We start from the raw sequence: 23,208 nt of genomic DNA, 5'->3' as shown, positions 1-23,208 counted from the left end.
CGCCGCGCCGCCAATTGGTCAGTTGCCGTCAGGTGATACTTTCCATATAGATGGCGGATCTAAGCCGCGCCGGAGGAGATAAGCAGACAGACATCGCTCGCACACGTCGCGCGTACAAGTCATCAACGAGGTCAGATTTTGCATTTTGTATAATTTAGTGTATATGTAACTTTCGTAGACTTAAAACAAAACGAAAGGAAATGCCCGGGTGCTGCACGTTCAGGTGCAGCAACCGCCGGGAGTCCGGGAAAGCGCTTTTCGTGATACCAGTTAAGCGGAAAGAGCGACAGCAAGCGCCGTGCTATCTCTGGCTGCAGCGGATAAAGAGCGACAAGTTCACTCCCACTTGGTGAACTTGTTGATATCGCAAAGCTGAGAAGCTCCTTGCGGTATTTCATCGAACTCCCTAAATGCCATAATGTGATGGAAAAGCTTCTTCGTGCATTTGCTTTGAAGACTGCGGTTTGCCTTGAGTAAACAAAGCGAGGAGATGTTCAGAAATATGCAGAACCGAGCAAAATGTGGCTCGAAGAGCGACGGAATACGGGCGGCTGTGTCAAAAATAACAAAGTGTAGTGAGAAAACCACTGCAATAAAGATCGATCGACCTGTCAATGTCGAAAATTAAAATATAGATTTTCTCGTGTGTTGTTTAAAACAACACGAACATGACCTGGTTAATTCTGTTTTAGCACCCCTTTTCTTGTAGTGCAGTCAGGGACCGTTTATTTTCGTAGAAATAGATCTGTATGAAACATTTCGTGCGCGGTTAAATCAGTAGCCACGTTAGAAAGCGATAATATCCACGCGTGTAAACGATTTTGTGGCAGCGCTTGATACCTAGTCATTCGAAAAAAAAAATCTTGTGTGACACACGAGCATCGGGATGCTTTGCATTTAGAACAGGTGGCGCACAGTTGAATGCTTCACTTTCCGAGTGCAGTAGCCGACCGATTTTCTGGACTTCGCCGGGACTGAAAAATTGAGCAGTCCGAATAACTCCCCCCCCCCCCAAGAGAAAAAATTATGAGGCTTAAGAAAAATGTCGCAATTTCGCCCAAAAGGCGGAGCATCGATTGCGATAGCCAATTAGTAGACAGCGATACGAAGTAAGGATGTTAGTTTTATCGGCCGTATAAATTAAGTTGTAAATATGCGCTTACTAACTAAATAAGCATGGTGTCACGCGCGCACAGGTTACATGAACACATCTGGCTCAATGACTGCGGGCATATTGACCTTCGCGCTGTCTATTCTCTCGCTTCAACGCGAACGTCGGAAAAAAAAAACGAAAAAAAAACGGCGCATACGAAGCTAGTGGCACTCGGCGCACGCCCTTTGTACCCATCGTAGATCGCGGGCGCGCACTTCGGCCACATAGCAGATCGCTTTCAAGTACAGTGTACTAGAAGAGTTGTAGTGCACTCACAACGCGGCCGAGCTTGACGCACTTCGTGTCGCTGCCGACAGGTGGCGCGGTTCGCAGAGTCACCTGAAACTTTCCTACGCGTCGCGGTAGAACAGCTATCGGGTGTTGCTGTTTACACCGTGTAAAAGTAAAATGCGCGACGTGCAGCGCACGAAAGTTCTTTTGGTGCACCTTCGCAGTTTGCAGTGAAATAAATTACTATAGTTGCGGCTGATCTACAGAGGGTTGGCGTTGTTTTGAGCTGGAGGCACGGATGAACTAGCCTTGCTATTCATGCTGTTCTGTTAAAGGCTTGATACGGCCGCTGCAGTCACGGTAGCAAGGGGCACCTGAGTTTTTTCTGCAGCTGATCGATAAAATGGTCAGTGTGGTTTCGCCACAACGACCGCACATCGGCGTTTCCAGCACCACCGCGCCGAATTTAACCACCACTTCGTTTTATTTTTTTCGCAAGTAAGGCGTGCAGCGCCTTAGACATTTTCACGTTGCCCCATCTATTCACGAAATATTTAGGTATCACTGCTGCACAAGTTAAGCTGGTTTGCGGGTTATTTATGTATTACATCTTTCGTAACGTTAATGTGACATATGAAATTGAAAGGATGAAAATACCAGGTACACCCGTGAGCAAAAGTATACGGACCACAAGGTCGCTGAAACAACAGAATTTCTTCGTAATTAACATGCATAAATTGAAATTGACGAGTACACTGGAAAGCTCGCAATGCCAAGATTGGACTGCAGTCCTAAATTTCAAGTTGCATTCCCAGGTAGTTGAAACAAACGGCTTTATCGCCCTATCATCCTTGGTCTGTATACTTTTGCTCACGGGTGCACATTTATGCAATACTAATGTTTATTTACAACGAAATAAAGAATGATCCCGGAAGCGCCGGGAGTAGCCGGTGAAAACTCCGAATAGCTACTTTCTTGTGCGCTTCGGCTTTTCTTCGCGGGTGCTTCGACCATTTCACACCTTTTCTGTTTGTTCCTGGGCTTAGGTGTCGTCTTCATCAGGTACTGTGGTAAATTCGGAAGAATCGTGGGAACAGCGTTTTCTGATAGCAGTGGCAGTTATCACGAGGAATGCACACCTCTGCATTCTATAAGGTGCACAAGTCCCTAATTATGAATCGCGGTTCGAAGTATAACTCGCAGACCGCGCAAGATTCCTCCAGTGTCTTATCAGCATGGTTGAGGTTCCTCTCCCATTCCTTAATTACGCCATTATTCATCACGTGGAACGCTGAGCAAAGACGCCTTTGGTGCATCTTTCACGCGACTGTAGCCAGTTCTGCACTCGGGTGCAAAACAGTAATTTCGACGGCGGCTAGCCATTCACACTCACTCAGAGTGCACATTGAGTAATGTGTCAAGCACAGAGGAAAACGCCGGCGGGACTTGCAGTCGAGGGCCGACAACGTCGATATGAAGTGGTTCGTTTTCAGTAAAGAAAGGTTGGCGCTATCTTCTACAGCCCTTGAGGGAGAACGGTCAACGTCGCGATCCAACAGAACGCACTCCATACCAAGCGAGCGAAGTTTTCAGGAGAAACTGGCGGCAGCGCCTCTGGCGGGCGCCGGAGCAGTTGACGCTGAGTGCGCCGCGCGCAGGGGTACGGCAGTGAGCACACTGCCCCTATTCTAGTACACTGTACTTTCAAGATACGGTGCCTGCGCGGCAGCTCCGTCGGCAGCCGCAAGAGCAGAATGCAACTCCCCACCGTCTCCGCCGCCTTCTCCCCGTGCCCCGCGAGCGAACGAAGTCCGCACGCGCCTCCGGTCGCCTTCCTCTCTCGCGTGCGTGAGAATAAATTGCGGTTGCTGGCTGACCCTCGCAAGCTTTCACCCGCACACAGCGTACGGACCGAACAAAAAAAAGAAAAGCAAGTGCAGCTTTTTAGAACGTTTTGTCGGCCAAGGAAGAGCGGGCATGGCCTCGGAGACGAGGGGATAGCGTGCGTCTACTGATCGTGAAGGCTATACAGGGGGGCACTGGAAGCCAAGAAATCCAACATGGCGGCCTCCAAGATCGGGTAGCGTATTTCCAATTGCTAGTAGATACAGCGCTCGACCGCTGGCGCCACTCGCGCATACCATGTTTCTAGCCGCCGCCGTTCGAACGGAGGAGGCGTTGACGGACAAAACGCTGGGCTGGTGGTGACTAGCCTGCTGTTGGGACCGGTGGTATTATAAACGCATCACTGTTTTGATGATCCAAATATAATCTCACTATCAGGGAGGGAGCAGTCTACCTGACGGAGCAGTATTTTTTTATTTGGGGTGTTGCTACGCTGCGCTCCGCAACACCCCAACGACTGCCGCTTCGCGTCGGCGCCCGGCACCACGGCTGCCGCTGTGGCACCGGGGTTCAAACGACCGCGCTGGCAAACAGAGAGAAAAAAAAGGAAAAGCGTGATATTAAGAAAAAAATTCTAGCCAGGACGGGATTCGAACCCGCGTACGTATGATCCCGAAGCGAGCGCAGTAACCAATCGGCCATATAGCAACGCGTCCGAGGCTTGCATTCATGCGAACCATATGATTGCGTTCAAGCGCCCTCGGCGAAAGAAACCATCTAGAAACACGGTACGCGCGAGCGGCGCAGCGTGGCGCCTGTGGTCGAACGCTGTATCTACTAGCAATTGGAGTGTTGCGATCGGGTAGCGTGGCTCGGAGCGAGCGATTTAGTCCGGAAAATCGAACATTGGCACCTAGATTTGTCCAAAAAATCGCTCGCGAAAATGCATTAGCTCTATGGGAATCCTGCCGGTACATCTATGAAGTCGGAATATCCAATAAGTCCGAATTTTTGGAGTCCGAAAAATCAGTCGGCTACTGTACTTGTAATTTACATCGTATCTAGCTAAACGAAATGCGGTTTTGTTTGTGGATTTCACAGGGCCTACTGCGGCAGCCATCGTGCTGTTCTTCACTTAGCAAGCCTAGAAAACCCTAGGAAGAGCTGCTCGTCTTTTCCGCGCAGTGTTGCCTGCGCAGTCTTGCCTGCGCTCGCTCCGTCGGTTGCGATACTTTCGAAGTTCCAGGTTCCAATGACTTTAGCAGTGCCACGCACGGCGCCGACGTGGCGTCTGCCTTGCAAGGCGGCTCGACCGCAAAGTGCGGTTTCTGCCGAGGCTCGCGGCTTCAAGGTTAATTGACGATTCATCGGCGGACGTTATCTACTCCGGAAACGCAGCTAGTAGCTTCTTTGAAGCGCCGCATGACGTGGTTATAATAACCGCGTGCCGCCAATCTGTCCATAATTTCTGTTTCTGGATATTACCGATGACATCTGGGAAAACTAGCAATATACGAAATGATATCAATTTGTGTCTGTGTGTGTCGCATGCACACAAGTGCATTTTTTTCTCCACGAGATCTGCAATAGATGGAAATGTTTACAAAGCTTCTCGTGAGAACATAAGAATTATTCAGGTAATTGAATGTAAATTGCAACTCGCTTTTTCGAAATACTTCATGATGTGAAAAATCAGCTGCTCCAAGCTGCTCCAAAATGCCAAATTGCCTGCTCCAAAGTGCTCCAAAATGAAATTTCTGATGCTCCAAAAATTGCTCCAAATCGTAAGTCCGCAGTAGCATCACTGTTATCATCGCCTTGGCACTCTTTGGCCACATCTGGCCCTTGCGCCAATCAACCACACTAATCATCATCATCAAGCATCATACATCGCCTTGGTCCTCGTGACGCAGACAACTAACAGCCAGAGTTGACTAGGCTGTGCTCTTGGCACTCGCTACTGCTGCTACCTCGCTAACTCAAACAAGCTTCGCGTCATTTAGAGTCAAATACTGCCTTAGATGTAACACTCCTAGCCTTAGGAGTGTTAGCCAGCGCCACTCAGAACCATGGTGGGCGGATGTGGAACATCCTTTTTTAGCCCGATGGCATCACGATACACGTGATCTTGGGAGAGCAGGCACGTGGCTAATAAACCGTATTTCATTACGAGTGTCTCGAATCTGCCAGCCTTGATGTCATTAGGTAGCACGCGAGGGTTTATTAGCCACGTGCCTGCTCTCCCAAGATCACGTGTATCATGATGCCATCGAGCTAAAGAAGGATGTTCCACATCCGCCCACCATGGTTCTGAGTGGCGCTGGCTAACACTCCTAGGGCTAGATCTAGTAAACATAAATACCGAACTTAGTGGACGAATTGATGGCCGTCGCCGTAGCACAATTGGTAGTGCAACGCACGCGTAATGCGGAGGTTGCGGGTTTGGCTCCCGCTGGCGACAAGTTATCTTTTCGTCCACTTTCATTTATTTCCCTTTTCTTCATTATTTTCTACATTCTAATTTCAACTACACTTAATTTCCCCGATGCTTTCCTTGGCTTCGTTATCTGTTGGCTTTATATGGTTATGCCTTGGATGTGTGTGATTTAATTAGTAAATGTAAGGGCAATAGAACCTCATTAATTCCAACTCCAAGGGGACAGGAAATTTATTCGAATAAAACACAATTCAAACTGAGAACCCGATCACTTGTGCGGTACAGCGGTGCATAACCAAAACCGTCACTGGGTTCACATTGAAAAAGTCATATCTTTCCTCCATCAGCACGTGACGTGCCGGAAGAAGCCTATGATTATTCAGCATCAAGGCGAAGGGCGATAAGATTGCACCTAGGGTGCTGTTTGCTGTGGTTGCAAGAGAAAACATGCGAGGGTGAGCTGAGAAGGATGGTGACTTGATGCTTGCCATACTCCCATGTGCCCAATGTTGGTGATGAAGTGATTGAACGCACTAGTAGGGGGTCGTAGGTGAGTGCGCAGTAATGTAATCAAGCGTGCTCTGGAGGCTCCTTCTTGATATTTTAAGCTAGATGGAAAAGGAGGGCGCACATGCCCCTCTGCTTTTCTAATTTTTTTTTTTTCAAATACATAGGACTTGGCCCGGACCAACTGAGCAGCTCAAATCATCCGTTACTTCAAATGAAAAGATTTCAAATTATCGGGATTTCACTGCACTACATTCTTTGTTGCATAAATTGTTTCATGTTAATAGTGTTTATAAATCATAATGTTTATCTCTTTTCTTTATGTTATACCTATAGTGACGTGTTTTCAGATCGATCCGATAAAATCCTAATAAAATTTCAGATTTATCTGCAAGAACGCCAAATTTAGGGGCCGTCACTAATGATCACGGGACCGCATCGTGACGGAATTCATGGGAAAAAAAAAATGAGAGGCTGACGGTGTTTGTCATGGCAACAAATGCCTTGCACAATCTGCTCATTCACAACTGAGCTTCCCCCCCAAAATTTAAAGTCTGCTTTCAGTAATCAGTGCACTAAAAGTTAACTCTGTATTCTTTTGTATGATGTGTACAGTCCACTTGCCGTGCACCTGTAGGATCTGCTAAGTCAAAGGAATGACACATTTGTGACAATCTTTGTGTGGATGTTGACTACATACCTGAAATTTTAGATGAAGAGATTAACAGCTTCCAAAAGTATTACGTTGCTGTTCCAGAAAAGTGGGGCTGTTCTGTGCAGCGAAACATTCTTCACAACTCGCACTGTACCAGCGAGTCATTCTAGTACCACACTCAGGTAGGCAGGAAGTACCAGCAGCATTCAGTATGTGTGAGTAGTTGTTCACTGCTGTTTTACTACCTGGGTATAACATCACCTTGCTAGCAAGGGAGTTCGTAGAATACCAGTTGTATGCTGTCATATAAATCGTTTGGCCCCTAGCTTTCGGGAGCATACTTGCTCGATACTGGCCTGCCCTTTCATGTACTACACTAGACCTGCTGGCTTTTTCTGTATCCACTGCTAACACTGAAAGGGAATTCTCCATGTTTCGTTCCGTAAGTTGGAAAGAGTGCACTGCGATGACCAACACAAACATTGGTGAATACGCATTTATATTATTAGAGTAAATCGTAATGGAGATGAATCCTTTTGCTATCCTAATGTTGGCTGTAAATAAAAGGTGTCCCTGCAGATATACGCTGCTATTTAAAAAATTATTTTTTGTTGCAAATTCAGTTTATGGGGTGTGGCGAAACTGCAAGGCAAATAACGCCTACAAGCTTAAAAACACAATTTATTGCACTGTAAAAGACAGCTCTGTTACACTCCCATTTTCGCACAACAAATGCACTCCGAAAAACACTCTCCGATTTTGTTCCAAGATAAATTCCAAGAACTCAGGACCCAATTTATACTTCACAGTTTGTTTACCGAACCACCAAAAACACTTGCAGCTACCTGCTGAACAACACAGGGCAGTATCGTTTGCCAGGCAGTAGATGATGTGCAGATGTGTTTGTTGGCTTCTTTGCTATCTCTGTAATACTCTAATTTCTTTTTCTTTTTTCACAATCACTAGCCACTCGTGAGAGTGAGGTCTGTTGCCCCTCTTTGTGCAGCTGGATGGCTGGGTGGCAAGGTCGTTCCCCTCGCAACAGAGCATGTTGGGCACGGTGGTGGACCCCCTGGCCGACAAGTGCCTGGTTGCCACCCTCTTCCTCAGCCTCACCGTGGCGGGTCTCATCCCAGGTGAGCCATACGTGTCCAGTGTCCAAGTGTTATAACAATTATCAGTTACAACAATAGAATTTTCTTGGCACCTAAGTGTTGTTGTAAGTGGGTTTGACTGCAGCACAAAAGGGAGGAAGGACAGAACATCGCAATCTGGACTTGCCTGCCTGGCTGATAGTAGAGGCTGCCGAGATTAAGAGAAATTACCTCACGGTGGTTAGCTTGCGGTCCCTTTCGCTAAAAAGTAAAGAGCTGCAGTTTCTCGACTATGCGCATGCCACCATTACATGATGTATAGGCTTTTTATTCACACGGGTGGACATGATCTATGGCGATTACCTGTCTGGATTTCTCTTATTCATCTTTCGTTCCTTTTTCAGAGACTATTGCCGCCATAAACGGTGTATGCCTCGCAATAAAGCTTTAGTTGGATTTAAAGCCTGTCTTGTATTCTTTGTTCCATCCTTCATCCTTCTTGCTCTATCCTAAGTTATGGACCCGTACAAACAAGCCCAATCACAGTGCTTGCAACCTTCTATTAAAATGTAGTGTGCGTTATTGTGCCACGGTCCATGCTTAATTTATCTAATAACGATATAATATGTAACATTTTACTGCAATGAACGAGAAGAAAGGGAACCGAGGGTCCCGATTATTATTAATCATATCATAAGAAGCCAACAAACAATGACACCAAGGACAGAATAGGGGGAATTACTTCTACTTACTAATTGAAATAAAGAAATGATAAGTTAATTGAAAATGGATAAAAAAACAACCGTCCGCAGGTGGGGAACGATCCCACTTCTTCGCATTACGCGTGTAATGCTCTTACCATTGAGCTACCGGGGAGCAGTTTTCCCATCCACTTTCCCATCCATGTGCTCGTGACCAGCCTGCGGCAGAAAGGATGTTCCACATCCGCCGCCATGGTTTGTGAGTAACGGCGCTGGCTAACACTCCCAGGATTAGTTCTAGTTGTAAAAACATAAATACCGTAGAAAGTGGATCGGAAAACAGCTCTGCGGTAGCTCAATGGTAAGAGCATTGCACGCGTAATGCTAAGAGGTGGGATCGTTCCCCACCTGCGGACAGTTTTTTCATCCATTTTCATTTTCAGTTAACTTATCATTTCTTTAATTCAATTAGTAAGCACAAGTAATTTCCCCTATGCTGTCATTGGTGTCATTGTTTGTTGGCTTCTTATGATTTGATTTTACTGCAATAGCACTTAAAAGAGCACTGACATGAAAATTATGTGCCCCATTCTTTTACAGTGGAATCTCGATGATACGAATCTCACGGGGTCACGAAAAATATTCGTATTAGCCGAAATTCGTATCATCGAAACACAATTAAAACTAGCTAAATTAAAGAGTCGGAGGTGAACTCACTCAGGCACACGCACGTAAAAAGCATTTACAGTATAGATTACTTATAACGTAACTGTTTATAGTGCAGAACAGGCACTATACGCCTGTTCGATACACCGAACACGCCGATCTATACGCCGGAACGCGGCATTTTCCGACTCCCGTTTACCCTCCCATAGAACTCCATGTATACGCATACCGCTTACAGTGCAGCCGCGTGAGACGAAATACCGGTTATAATGCGGCTTCCGCTGGAAAATCTCGCCGACAAGGGCGGTAGCGAGCACGCTTCTCAACGAGGTGCGCCCACCGACGGGAGAGGAGATCAACGAGGGCGATGCGGAGGAGGAGCATGAGATGTGGAGCATGAGTCCAAGGGCGATAAAATCGTCGCCACGCGCCGTATGTGCGAGTGAAAGCGCGCCTTTTGCGCCGGGGACGCGCGCTTTCACGCACGGAGAGAAAACGCGACTTCCGTCACGGCCGGGCGCGCCAGTCGAGCCCGGCCCTGCTTCTGTCGCGCGAAGGGCCAGGGGGGGGGGGGGGGGGCGACGCTGTGCTCTGGGGCACCAAATGCGTACCTTGCAGGGCGCAAGGCTAACTGGCGACGCAATCTCCCACGCGAAAGGAGCAAAGCGGGAAGGCAGCGCATGAGGGAGAGAAGGAGGGGGGGGGAGGGGCTTGTACTCTGCCAACAAATGCGTTCTTGTACTTTGCGCCTGTGCCGGCCGTCGGGGTTGTCGCGCGCACCGTATCTTGAAAGCGATCTCCACACGGCTCTGACCTTTGTATGCGCTGTGCTTACGCCGCTCAGTTTCCGTTGTAGCGAAACTCCGCACTTCCCCGTGCCTGTGTCCGGAAAAGCACAAAAGCAAGAAAAGCGCCACCGTGTCAAACTCTTCGCGCCCAGTCGCGGCCTCCGCGCTGTCCGGCACCGCGGCCGCGCCTCCGCACCAAAGAGAAAAGGAGAAAGCGCGTGACTGCGCGCTGTTCTCTTTCGCGGCCGTCGGTGGGGCGGCGTTTATTCGTATGAACCGATGCGGGTCGAAAATCGATTCGTAACAGCCGTTCTCTAGCACGTTGCAAAGTGATGGGGCTCGGCCGGTACCACAGAAAAATTTGTATCATCCGGAAATTCGTATTAGCCGTGATCGTATCATCGAGATTCCACTGTATTTAGCTATTTACTCCACAATTACAGTGCGAAGCCTCAATTCTTCGAGAGTGGCACAAATATTTAATTACTCCCTTTTTATGCGGCTTCTTCAAAATGCACACCAAGTGCAACGTGGCTTCGGACATGAAATAAGGCGGCTAATAACGTCACCAAAAGCAGAGGTGGCAGTCATGTAGTATCACAACCAACTCGAGAGTGTGCCAGTCAGCCCACTGTAGCGGTTGAAAGCCACACAATCACTGTGTCGCCAAATGCTGCCAAGTTGACCCTTTTAATTGCACGCTTCTCTTGGAACTGGCTCTCTCCTTTTGTCCTGTTGAGTGCTGAATGGACTGAGCTTTCGGCAGTAGGTTCATAGTGCGAGTGTACATGCCAGTGCTATGTGGTACCACGAGGCCACCACAGCAGGTTTTGGGGACGTGAACAGTCTTTTTCACATGAAGTCGCAGTGCACTTAGCATGCATTTTAAGCTTAGTAGCATTAAAAGGAAACATAAATAATTATTCGTTGCACTCTTGAGAATTTGAGGCCTTATAGCACATTACTTGGCCGAGCGCTATCCAATGAAGAAATAAAAGCTACACAAAAGCTTTCCGTCACTCCTCAAAGGTTGAAACAGGATTTGTTCCATTATGCAGCAGCACGCATCATCGCTGTCTTTGTGCAGCCGCCATCATCGTCATGCTGTCTGTGTCGTCATCGTAGCATACAGTTGAGCCAGTTGGCAAAGGATTGCGGAAGTTTTTCGGAAATTTGGTGGGCATTATTCTGGAAGCAACAGCTGTTGCCACAAATGAGTTGAGAGCTCCAGGAATTGCTGAAGTTGGCTGCTAATTTTTTTCCTGTGGCATGAACCCTTGTGATGCAGTTCCCTTGACCGCACTCATCGTGGCCCGGGACATCACCCTCGTGGGCTGCGCAGGCTACCTGCGGTTTGCCTCACTTCCTGCACCTGTGAGTGATGCACCTACACTGAACTGCCACTCTGTTCAATGTCGGCTACCCCTTCAACTTCGTTATGACGAGGTTCAAGTGTATACGTAATTTTCTATTATTCGCATGCCCCTAAATAATAATCATGTAAACATATATGAACACTGCGCAGAGAGAAAGGGGAACACACAAGCAATTAAGGCATTTTTTAGCATAGCATTGCTTACGCTGACGTTCACTCACATTTCGCACGCTCAGGTGGCTAAAGAGAAGTGTATTGATTTCGCTCTTTTTAACAAGCACATTTCCCTGAGCTGCTACCGAGGCATCGTTAAGCTGGCTCTATAAAACAACCGAAAAACAAATAGACGCACCCGCACACTTTGTTCAATCAGCTTCTTAGCGTAGCGTAGGCAGCACTGCCAGCATGAGCTTTTGTGCGCACTTGCACTAGTGCTCCCGCTGAGCGGTTGTGTAAAGCCATACGGCGGGCTGGCCGGAGTAGACCATAAATGCTCTGCTTAAAATGTATATTGTCTCCTGTAAAGGACACCCTGCCCACCCGCTTCAAGAGGAGAAAAGAAAGGGAGAGAGAAGAGGAAGACACGCCACAACACATAGCATCATGCACAGAGTATGAGCATTACAGAAGGTGAAATCTCGTATTTGAGAAGAATCGTAATGCAGCTTTGTGAGCCCCATACAGGTCAATCTCGGTACGGAGAATTACATGAGATCACAAAAATTATTAGTATTCTGAAATATCATTGTAGTAAAAAACTAATAAGTTTCAGCTAGTAATCAAACCCAGGAGCGAAAAAATAAAATGTATCTTAAATATAGACGCATGTGTGGATGAGTAAATTCTCAAACAAAATGATAGCATGCGTTTCTATGTTAGTTTATTTAAAGAAACCTGCGATTTTATTCTGGTCGGTGGAGCACCAGCAGCCTAAAAGATGCAACTCGAACACCTTACACTTTAGGCATCAGATCATCGGGAACGTCATTACACCTCCTTATGGAAGCCTGAAAACGAGGTGCGCTAGGATGTTGAAACTCAACACAAACACTCATTGTCACATGTAAGAGGCCGCCTGTGGCGCGAAAAAGAAAAGGAGCACGAGAAACACGGGGTTCCGAACGGTGCGAGCGCGCGAGGCGCACGAACCGAGGCATAGTCGAGGGATGAACGGCGCTGTCCGTTGAGTTTCAACGTGGCACCGGGTCAGGAAGGTCGCATCTGCAGCTATGTTCTGGCGACGGGAGACTTGGGGGTCTGGTTGAGTCCGCGACGCTGGCCGTCCAAGGTCTGGCCGTCGACCTCGGCAAGCTCGGGCGAGGCTCCTGGACGGGCTTCTCACGGCAGGACCAGGCACCCCAGAGAGGATCCCCCTTCTGTGGCAGACCGGCACGTTCTAATCTCCTCGGGATGACACGTCGGCACTCCTGAAGAAGTTGTGAAATCTGAGAAATAGCGTGCATACCAGTGGCGTAGCCAAGGGGGGGGTCGGGGGGGTTCAAACCCCCCCCGAAATTTTTTGCACCCCCCCCCCCCCCACTAACCCACCCTTTGCTCTCGTCGCTTCGCGCTGACATATTTCAAGAAACCGGTGCTACTTTCACACTTTCGTTCCTGGGCGCTTCCGTTTGGGTTGGTAATTTACAGCGAATCATGTCTGCATATGGAAAAAAACTGTCACGGTGTTTGTCAAGGCCTTGACACTCTGTGAGGTTTTGGGCGCGAATGTGGCGGCCGCATTCTGAAACAACAAATGCGCAACAAATGAAGCAACAAAACAAATGCGGCAGCCGCATTTTAGATGAAGGCGAAAATGCTCGAGGCCCGTTTACTTAGATTTAGGTGCACGTTAAAGTCTCCAGGTGGTCGAAATTTCCGGTATACATTTCCACCGCTTCCCTTCAGGTGCCGGTTAGGCCGCGTTCGCGTATAGGAACTTGGTCTCGAAGCTGGCGGAAGCGGCAGAATCTTGCAAAAATCCGCCCGCCTAGGCAAAACAGGCAGAAAAACAGGCGGCGAGCCAAATTGGTCTCGGACCGATTTTTTCGCCATGGCGAAGCGGAAACGTGGCGGAAAGTCGTTCTGCTCGACCGGAAGCTACACTAGCATGTAAACTTCAGGTCGTAACATTGAACATGGCACCAAAAGTGTAGGCTGCAATGCTGATCGACGCGATCAAGAACCACCCCTTGCTCTACGACAAGAGAAGTACTAAAACGTACTGTCAGCAATACTCGCGATAGTATTCAACGTCGCGCGACCGGAGGCGCGGCAACGAAGCCAACGGAGTCGCGTGACCCAACTTCTCGCGCTTTTACAAAGCCAGGCGAACCCACCACCGCCGTTTCCGAGGTTTTCTTGTCTTCCGTTTATTCATTGTCCATTTCTAGAAAACAAGTAGGTAGAAGTATAAAAGCCATTTCTTCTTCCACTTCCATGGCAGACTCCTCGTTGGCGCTCTATAATTCTCCTCGCACGTGTATACGGTATGTTGCAGAAGTCGCGGGGTGCCTTTCTCGTCGCGACGATAGATTGCATGGGAGTTTAGGTCTCACGTAGGACGCGCAGGCTTTGGCGAGCCCCAACAAAAGGGCCAGCCCGGGTTTTAGCTGTGGTGTTCCCGTTGCCCCTTTGGTGTCCTGCAGGCGCCGACAATACGAAATGATGAAATGTTATTACAACTTGTAAATGAAAGCTATTAAAGAAATATTATCACGCCTAGGCACCAAACCTGTGACTCAGCGTCAGCGCTACCGCGCCGGTGTGCGGAGAATTACGGAACGCCAACGAGGAATTTACCGAAGGTCGCAGATGACACGCGAATTTGCGTAAAATGATCACTTTTGATGACGGTGTACGTGGGTCAAAGAATGAACATACCGCTCGAAATAATGCGATAATGAGCGCCACCACGCCGACAAACGTACGCAGACTAGATGGATGTGGACGAAAGCGGCAGCGGCGGCCGCGGTGGTAGCAAAAAAAATGTGAACTTGGACATGCGCGGAAAAGATTTTGCGGCCGCTTTGGCCTTTCCGGCCGCTTTGGCCTCTCCACCCGCTTGCCGCTTCCCAACTGTGAACGTAGCCATAGTCTGCAGCGCAGAACGTCTCTCGTTTGCGATTGCGCCCCTACGGAAGGCTGGTAGTTACTGTTGTGTTGCTGAATCCCCAACCAGCAATTGCGAAAGGCTGGTAGTTGCTGTTGTGTTGTGGAATCCCAAACCAGCAATGTGCCCACCAAAGGGTTGATGCCAGCAGTGAAATTCCACCGACTCGCAACAGAATGCACGAAACAGACAGCCGACAAGCATGGATTACATGTGCGCAGTAAAGCGTAAGTAAACTCTTGTTGCAGGCGCTGACAGTTCTCGTCGGAGTTCACGCGTCCTGAGAAATTGATTATCTGCACTATGCACTGAACAAGACCGGAGTTCATTCCTGCATCACTAGTACACCAATCAGTCGAGATTCTGTGAGGCACAAGGCCGCTTCCTGTTTGCACCGGCCTAAGTGAAGCAGAAATGACTCGCACGCACTACTTAAAATGCGTACACATGCCATGACGTAAAGGCAAATGACGGCTGCACGCTCGCACACAGCGGAAGACACAGCAGCCCATGCACTTGCCACAGGAAATGCAAGGCGACGAAAGCTTCGTAAAAAAAAAAGCATTACTCGTTTTTGCGCGTATTTAAGTTTTCTAGCGCAAAGACGCAGCGAACAAGCTATTGCTATGGGAGTAGGTATAGCCTGGTAACACGTGCATTTTCACATGTATAGCCGTCCTTGACCTGTGAAACGCACTTCGCCCCGACGAGGACGACGCCATCCACGCTTAACGGAGATTAACAATTAATGATGTCTTCTCCGATCGGGCGGGTCGTCTCAATGATGCGTTTTCGAAGACTGGTCCATTCAGTGGCGCGATGAGAGACGGTTGCTCCAAACGCCCACTGTACCTGTCGTACTTACTGTATTTTACTGAGCTTACATTACTTTTTATTTAATTTCTTCACAAGCACTCACTAGAGCACTGCACGGGCCGATTTTTTCAGCCCGGGCCCGGCCCGGGCCCGTTATTACGTTGGGTGGCCCGCCCGAGCCCGATCAAAACTTTTGTGGCGAGACCCGGGCCCGGCCTGGGCCCGGAAATAATCTGCGTTACCCGCCCGGCCCGGCCGGCCACCCCTTTACCTTAGGCCCGAGCCCGGCCCGAGCCCGACTCTAAACTGGCCCGAACCCGGCCCGAGACCGAAAAATAATGTTTTTCAGAGTTGAGTCGCCCGAGAATAACTCACTGCACGTTACATGCACACCACCAGAAAGCCTGAGCCCGGCCCGGGCCCGGGTCAAAAAGCACACGCCGTGTCCGAGCCCAGCCCGAGCCCGTGAAAAAACAGTTCTACCTGGCCCGGCCCGGCCCACGGGCCCGGGCTTTCGGGTAAGCCCGAGCCCGTGCAGTGCTCTAGCACACAAACACGCGAGGGGGGAGGGGGGGTCCCATGTCTTTGATATACATACATAGAGGGTGCTTAAACTACCGATATTTATTATCGATCACGTCACGTAGAGGAAAGCGGACGCTTGCCCCCCCCCCCCCCCCCCCCCCCGGTCGGGCCGATGAACCCCCCCCCCGAAAAAAATTTCTGGCTACGCCCCTGGTGCATACGCTATGGGTTGTTCTGCGCATGCGCAGTGAAGACCCGCTATTTTATAGCGTACGCAATGTTATAACGTACACTAAACTAAAACTGTCTAATGAGGAGCGACAGGAAATTATAACAGCCACCTTTCAACTCAGAGTTGTGACGCCTTGTGTCTAAAGGATGCTGCGTCAACATGATCTTCATATAATACCCTATTTATTTATTTATTTTATCACCACAACGCCAGTCGGCATTACAGTGCTGATTTTGTAGCGGCGAAGAAATGTAGAAAAGCCCACAATTGAATTGCGAGGCTAAATAAATTTACCGTAGTTGCATCCAAACCACATATTAAAAAAAACCTTTTGTTACATAAGCACTAAGCCAGAGTCATGCATTTATCGCAGTTACCAGAATGCATTTGTCATAATATAAAGTATATGACGTTATGTAATATCAGTGCATGCTTGCGATTGTTTTTTCTACTTCTGAGTGATGTTCACGCCACCATGTTTATGGTTCACAGAGATTTCAGTGATCCGCACATTGTGACGAGTAACTAAAGTGCGGCATTCACGTCTCGCCTCTGTCACATTATTGCTTTAAGAGGGACCCGTCTTTTTGGACCGAAAATCGGCCCAAAAAATCGAATTTTCAATCTTAATTTTCGCGTTCCTGATGTGTTTCCGCAACTTTCTCCAAAATTTGGTTCCAAAATACCGCACCGCGTATATCTCCCGTTATCATGATCTAAAAATGGAAGTTCGCAAGCGTTGCCCTCTAAATTGCTTACAAATTTGCCTCATTTCGTTCATGCCTCACTCGGCAATGGCTCGGTCCCTCGGCACCATTTTGGTCTTGTTTGATAGCTCGCGTTTCAGATGTTACTTTTCGTTCATTTGCCACCCTGTGCATTCTTGAAAGGCGAAAGAAAGGAGCTCGCAAAAAAGAACTTTCGTGCGTTGCCATTGGTCACTCGGAACACTTGTTCAAGATGCCGCACTCTGATTGGCCTAAGTGCTGCTGGCCCAAATGCTGCCTTTGTGCACCGCCATTTTGTGTGATACAGTGAGTCCCTACGGCCATATTGCACGAGATGCTGCTCTGGATCCGACGCTCGATTAGCTCGCGAAGTTAATCATGCCTGGCGGGACGAAAAAGTTTCACACGTGCAGTCAATTTGGGCGTAAACAAAGAAGGGCAAAGGTGTATGTAGATAACGCGGCATCATCGCAGAATATGGCAGACGCAGGGCAGAGTGTCGTTCACGGAGCACTGCCTGACCTCGCCATGGACGCTGGCGGTTCACCGGCTCCACTTGGGTGCGATAACGTTTGCACTGCCAATGCTGGTCGCGTGAGAATCGATTCTGTGCTCGTGACCGAGGAGAGAGTGCAGGAAGTGCGTGCACGGGAGCAAGTAACACTTCAACGGCTTGGATCAATGCCAGCAAACGCGCGGAAGATTGACAACCTTAGCGGACAAAGAGACGTGGAGATAGTGCCGATGGAACCTGCAGCCCTGTACCCTATCGTCGATCTCGACGTTGTTAATGATCTTTTCCGAGTTCTGTGCTGCCACTTGTGCTGAGGTAAAGCGAAGCTAGCCTGCGGCGATCGTGAATAGGGTCTGGCAGTGAAACTGTATGACGTGCAACAACTACGGCGAGATCGCGGATGCGTGGAGCTCACGTTGAGTGGCGCTATTGAGAAGGTCGAAACCCTTAGAAGTATATATGCTCGCAGGACGTGCGTTGCTTTTGACTGGCAACAGCCAAACTGCGATGAACTATATATTTTCTGCAGTGGGTTGTGCCGTCGAGCAATGCACAAGAAGACCTTTCAGCGGCATCTGAAGAATAAGCTGTAGCCCGCTGCTACGCGAGTGGCCGGAGATGTTATGCAACAGTGCACGTGAGAAGTGTTATCGCTCTACAAGGACTTGTGCTTCGGACACACAGGTAATGTAGCAGTGTGTTTTGATGGTAGCTGGATGACACGAGGTCATTCTTCGCACACTGGTGTCAGAGCTGTTGTTGAACTATTTACTTGTTATGTTCTAGACTACGTAGTGCTATCACATTTCTGCTTGGGCTGCGAGGTCGGCCCAAAGCCTGGTAGTGAGTGTTATGAGCAATGGAGAGAAGCTCATCGGTGCGAAAAGTACAGCAGCAATAAATCTGGGCAAATGGAGGTGGATGCAGGCCTCGTTCTTTTCGAAAGGTCCCTTGAGCGGCGCAATCTCCGCTATACAACAGTCTTGTGTGACAGTGATAGCAGAATGTACAATGGTTTAAAGGATGCTATATTTTATGGCTTTGGCTGTATTGATGTGCAAAAAGAAGATTGCACCAATCACGTTCAAAAGCGAATGGGGACGGGTCTAAGAAACTTGGTGTAAAAGAAGAAAACGGAAGGGCGCAGTCTAGGATGCAAGGGGCGACTCACTGCTGACCTCATCGCCAGGTTGAGCGCATACTATGCAGCGCGCAGTGATGGCCACGTTCCATCACATTACATCCACTGACCAATGCTCAAACCACAGCTTGTGCCCAACTGGCGAACAGTCATGGTGCCGGAACAATACTGCAAAAGCTAAAGATGTGTCTGACCCGAAGCCTAAGTACTGCTTGTACTGGAAACGCGAAGTGATAGTAAAATTCATATGCTTGTTACAAGAGGAGGCTGCAACAATTACACATCACTGCCACGACATCGGCAGTCACTGATCTTACTACAGTGCAAAGACGACAGCGCAAAGCTCAATGCTTTTGTACACCGTCAAAACATGCACACCTGCATTTATGACTGCACTGCAAACATGGAAGAAACAGTCTATAAAGATATTCACGCTGTGCACGCAGACGTAAACTGTGATGTTTTTGTCACCGATCTCACAGGCGTGTGGGTGTTAGAAGAGATGGAGAAGGCAGGCCCATGGCAACACAGCAAACAGATTTTTAATTACACGCAAACTCAAAACCAAAAAACCTCAAACTGAAAATCAAGCACACTAAAACACACTGCGGGAACAATACTAACAAAGATGCAAACTAAAGCTTAATATACTAAGCATGTTCCGATTTACGCCTACGCTTGTCTGTGGCGGCTAATCCTCCAAAGTCAGGCAACCCTGTCCCATCGCTGAGACGCACGCCTGAAACGCTACAAAGAGTCACCTTGCTGCACCCGTCGTTGCACGTGTGTTCTGGCTTGTCGGCTCTTTTTCCACAGTAGTTGGTGCTCTCGTTGAGGATGTAGTCGCCTTGTAGTCGTCACATCGTCTCTTTTATCGGTGGTGAGCTCGTCGGTACTTCGTCGGTGATGAGCTCGTCAGTAATTCTTCAGTGACGCCGTGCTCGGCGTTGCTTAGGCCCACCTGGATAGGCCTAGCGTCGGGATGAGGGCTTCTTCATGAGTGTCGACATGGCGTCCCACGGAGAATCGAACTTGCCGGTCTGCCGCAGAAGAGGGATCCTCTCTGGGGTGCCCGGTCCTGCCGTGAGAGGCTGCAGCCAGTCCAGGAGCCTCGCTCGAACTTGCCGAGGTCGACGGCCACACCTTGGACGGCCAACGTCACGGACTCAGCCAGACCCCCAAGTCTCCCGTCGCCAGAGTGTAGCTGGCGATGTTACCTTCCTGGCCCGGAGCCACGTCAATAATCAACGGACAGCGCCGTTCATCCCCCGATTACGCCTCGTCTCACGCACCTCGAGAGCTCGTGCCGTTCTGAACACTGTGCTTCACGTGCTCTTCTACTTCGCGCCGCCGCCGGCCTCTTACATATGACAAAACACATACAGTGGAACCCCGATTATACGACTTTGAGGAGACCATGCAAAACCGTCGCATAATCCGGGTGACGTATAATCAAAAAACTAAGAATATGGGTCACTGAAGCTCACTCTTGCGCAAAAAATGGGTACAGACCATCTGAACAAGCCACATCTGCATTTCACAGAAACATCTTCACGGCAGGGGGCATGCAAATCTCAAGTATGCTGTGCGATTCAGTTCGCAATAGATGCGTTTCATTCATTATCGCTTGGGTCAGTGGCATAGCCATGAGGGTGCACTTGGTACATGCCCCCTCCCCCGAATTTTCTGTGTTAGTACTATGTGGCCAATGTCACAAGTGCAGGCAAACTGTTTCTGGGTAGCTCTGCGGGTCTGTAGCACAGATTGGGATGAGTTGATGCGAGTTGTACGACGTCATAGCATTGCTGCAGCATAAGAGAAATACAGAAGTCGTTTTTCTGATGTTTTTATCCATGTTTTAAAGCTGTCATTGTAGTTCCTGCAATTCTGTGAATGTGGTGGCAGTGTGGTTTTGTCATACTATGGGGCTCGTAATGGTGAAAGTAACACTTGGCCTTCTCTCTGCAGAAAACGTTTTTGAGGTACTTCGATGTTAGCTTGGCGACCGTCAAGTTCTCTCCCACTGGCATCAGCAAGGTAAGCCAAGGACCTTTCTGAACCTAAAGGAGCCCTGTAGGACTTTTTTTTTAACACGGAAAGTCAAACTGTCTAGTCACTAGGTAATATAATCATCAAAGTATGAGCCAAATGTGCATGGTGTGGTCCACCCTAAAAGAGAGAACGTAATTCGTAGTAAGCGCATTTTAACTGCAACATTTCTTCAACTATGTCATGAAAAAGTGGCTGACACGATGCATTTGGCAGGTATCTGTGCATTAAAAAATAATCACCAGGCCTTTATCACTTATCTCGGCCATAATCGGTCGCTGCATGCTAATTAATGAGGTGTTTTGTTTAAGTGTTGACTGTACCGTATACAGCTGGAAGCCACCATTCAGCAGAGAAAGGCTGCTCGCTTCTTTCAACTCTTCAAAACTTTTGCCGCTTTTCTTTCTCACTCTTACACAAGAATAAACAATGTCGCTACTGGGCAGATTCTTCTAAGAATTTTGAACTAGGGAGTGTCTTTGGCAAAAGCAGAGAAATCTCATGATGATGATGATGATTTATTGGCATCCCCCTTGAAATGGGGTGGTGACAAATAGTCACCTAGCCTGCTTGATTTAATCAGGTATACTACACGTGTTCTTTATCTAGCATTTTTGTATACCTCTCATTATCTTTCTTTTTCAAAAATTTAGCTTGTACCGCTGCCTATGATTTTAAGAGATCAGGTCGTATCCATCTTTTCCCTGCTTTTTTTCCACCAGTACTCTAATCGTCTCTTGCTGATCTCTACGGCTGATCTGTTTATGTTTCCTTCCACTTTAAACCCAAGCGCTTCTGGGAGTTGCACGTTACCTACGGTTCTCGCTGGGTGGATCCCGTCGCATTCCATTAGGATGTGCTGAGTGGTCTCTGGATCTTTACTGCAGCATACTCATGTCTCATCTAGTTCCGAATATTTGTTCCGATATGTTTCCGTCCTTAGGCAACCGGCTCGAGCCTCAAATAGCAAGGCACTGCCCTTTGTGTTATCGTACAAATTTTCCCTTCTAATTTCTTTCTTCTCATTCTTGTAAATCTCCATTGTCCTTTTCGTTTCCATTCTTTGCATCCAATTCACGGTCTCTATTTCTCTCACTTTCTAAATTCTGATGACCCCTGGTTGTCTATTTACCGTTTCGATTATCCTGTACTTGGTTGCCAACTTCCTTGACCTCTTCCTCCATTCTGTGTCCACGCTTATCATGTAGAGATACTTGTGCACTTTAGCCGCCCATTTATTTTCATCCATGTTCCTGAGCCTTTCTTCAAAACTAATTTTGCTTTGTGCTTCTCTGACTTCAAAAGAGGCCCAACCCATGTCTCCATGCACTGCCTCATTTGTCGTATTACCGTGTGCTCCCAAAGCCAACCGGCCTACTGATCTTTGGTTAACTTCCAAACCCGCCAATATATCTGATTTTAAGCATATAATGGCATTTGCGAATGTTAGCGCTGGCACCATTACTCCTTTCCAGATTCCACGCACCACCTCATACTTATTGTGGCCCCACAGTGCTCTGTGTTTCATTAATGCTGCATTCCGCTTCCCCTTTATTTTCAGATTATCTTGGTGGTTGCTTGAGTAATTCTTTCCTTCGTTTATGTGTACGCCGAGGTACTTATATTGCTTCACTATGGGTATTACTTGCTGTTGAATTGACACCATCAAGTTACTCGTGTGTTCATTAAAGATCATAATCCCTGATTTCTCTGTGCTAGTGGGGTGGTGGTGCCACCTGGTGGTAGGGAAAGGTACTTCAGCACATGCACACACAATGCGCATGCACACGCACTCACTTTCACTATCTCTTCGAGATGCCTGCCACATGATCTCAGGGTTTTGCTTCCTGATGTAATAGCTCAGTACAGTGATGCGCGGAGTATGCTGGCCATTGTTCTGTAGCGGTACACACCGCTGTGGTGCTTCAAACGCTGTGAGATTGTCGAAAAGGGTGCGAGCATATCAAGGGTGTTACAGCATTGGCACCTCATTTCTGTTGATTCCTCTAATAGAAGGTGAACTTGAAGGCCTTCTGTTACAAAATATTTCCTTACCATTGGATTAGATTGCATTAGAAGACCGATTAGGATTATGTATAATAAATTTTCTTTCCAACTCTCCTAGCGAACCAATGAAACCTAATGGCATGCACTTGACGTTCACATAAGAGGATCCAGGCTGAAATTCAACCAATTGGCACTCGGTGCTTTGCCTTGTCTCCATATGGAACCAAACACACACGTTACATGAAATTTCAGAAGACAAAACACAATAAATTTTTTATTCTTTTTTGTGTACAATAATAAACTCGGACCTTTCATTGCACTCACCGCATTTACAAATTAATGCATGAACTAGTTTTTTTTTTGTCTTGGGTTTTTGCAGTGTATTGATTATTGTATTTGTGTTGTTTTATGATTGTGTTGTGTGTTCACATTGTGTTGATAATTGCCTTCGGTTGATTGTTTGTATTTGCATTTCATTATGCCCTCCCTGCTTGGTCCTCAGGTCTGCAGTATGTACTTAAATTAAGAGATGCCTTTTGGCCCTAGACACATTTCAGACCTTTTGTAAAAGATGTTGTGGGGCCCCTTTGGTAGGGATTTCTCATACACTTGTTATAGTTTACCCATTGTTCACT

General features: G+C 47.9%; 1 protein-coding gene across 1 annotated transcript in view; it reads left to right on the top strand.

Moving 5' to 3' along the window:
- The window catches only part of LOC119458358 (cardiolipin synthase (CMP-forming)), a 46,169-nt gene that overhangs the window by 6,475 nt on the left and 16,486 nt on the right, over positions 1-23,208 (top strand). Inside the window, exons 3-5 of the mRNA XM_037720188.2 lie at positions 7,835-7,964; positions 11,366-11,451; positions 20,486-20,554. Of these exons, the coding sequence (XP_037576116.1) occupies positions 7,835-7,964; positions 11,366-11,451; positions 20,486-20,554 (285 nt within the window). The remainder of the gene's footprint in view (positions 1-7,834; positions 7,965-11,365; positions 11,452-20,485; positions 20,555-23,208) is intronic.

Source organism: Dermacentor silvarum, chromosome 7 (genome assembly GCF_013339745.2).
Source record: "Dermacentor silvarum isolate Dsil-2018 chromosome 7, BIME_Dsil_1.4, whole genome shotgun sequence".
In the NCBI taxonomy this organism is placed as follows: Eukaryota; Metazoa; Arthropoda; class Arachnida; order Ixodida; family Ixodidae; genus Dermacentor; species Dermacentor silvarum.
Note: the sequence above shows the minus strand (reverse complement) of the source record. Positions and strands in the feature narration are given on the sequence as shown.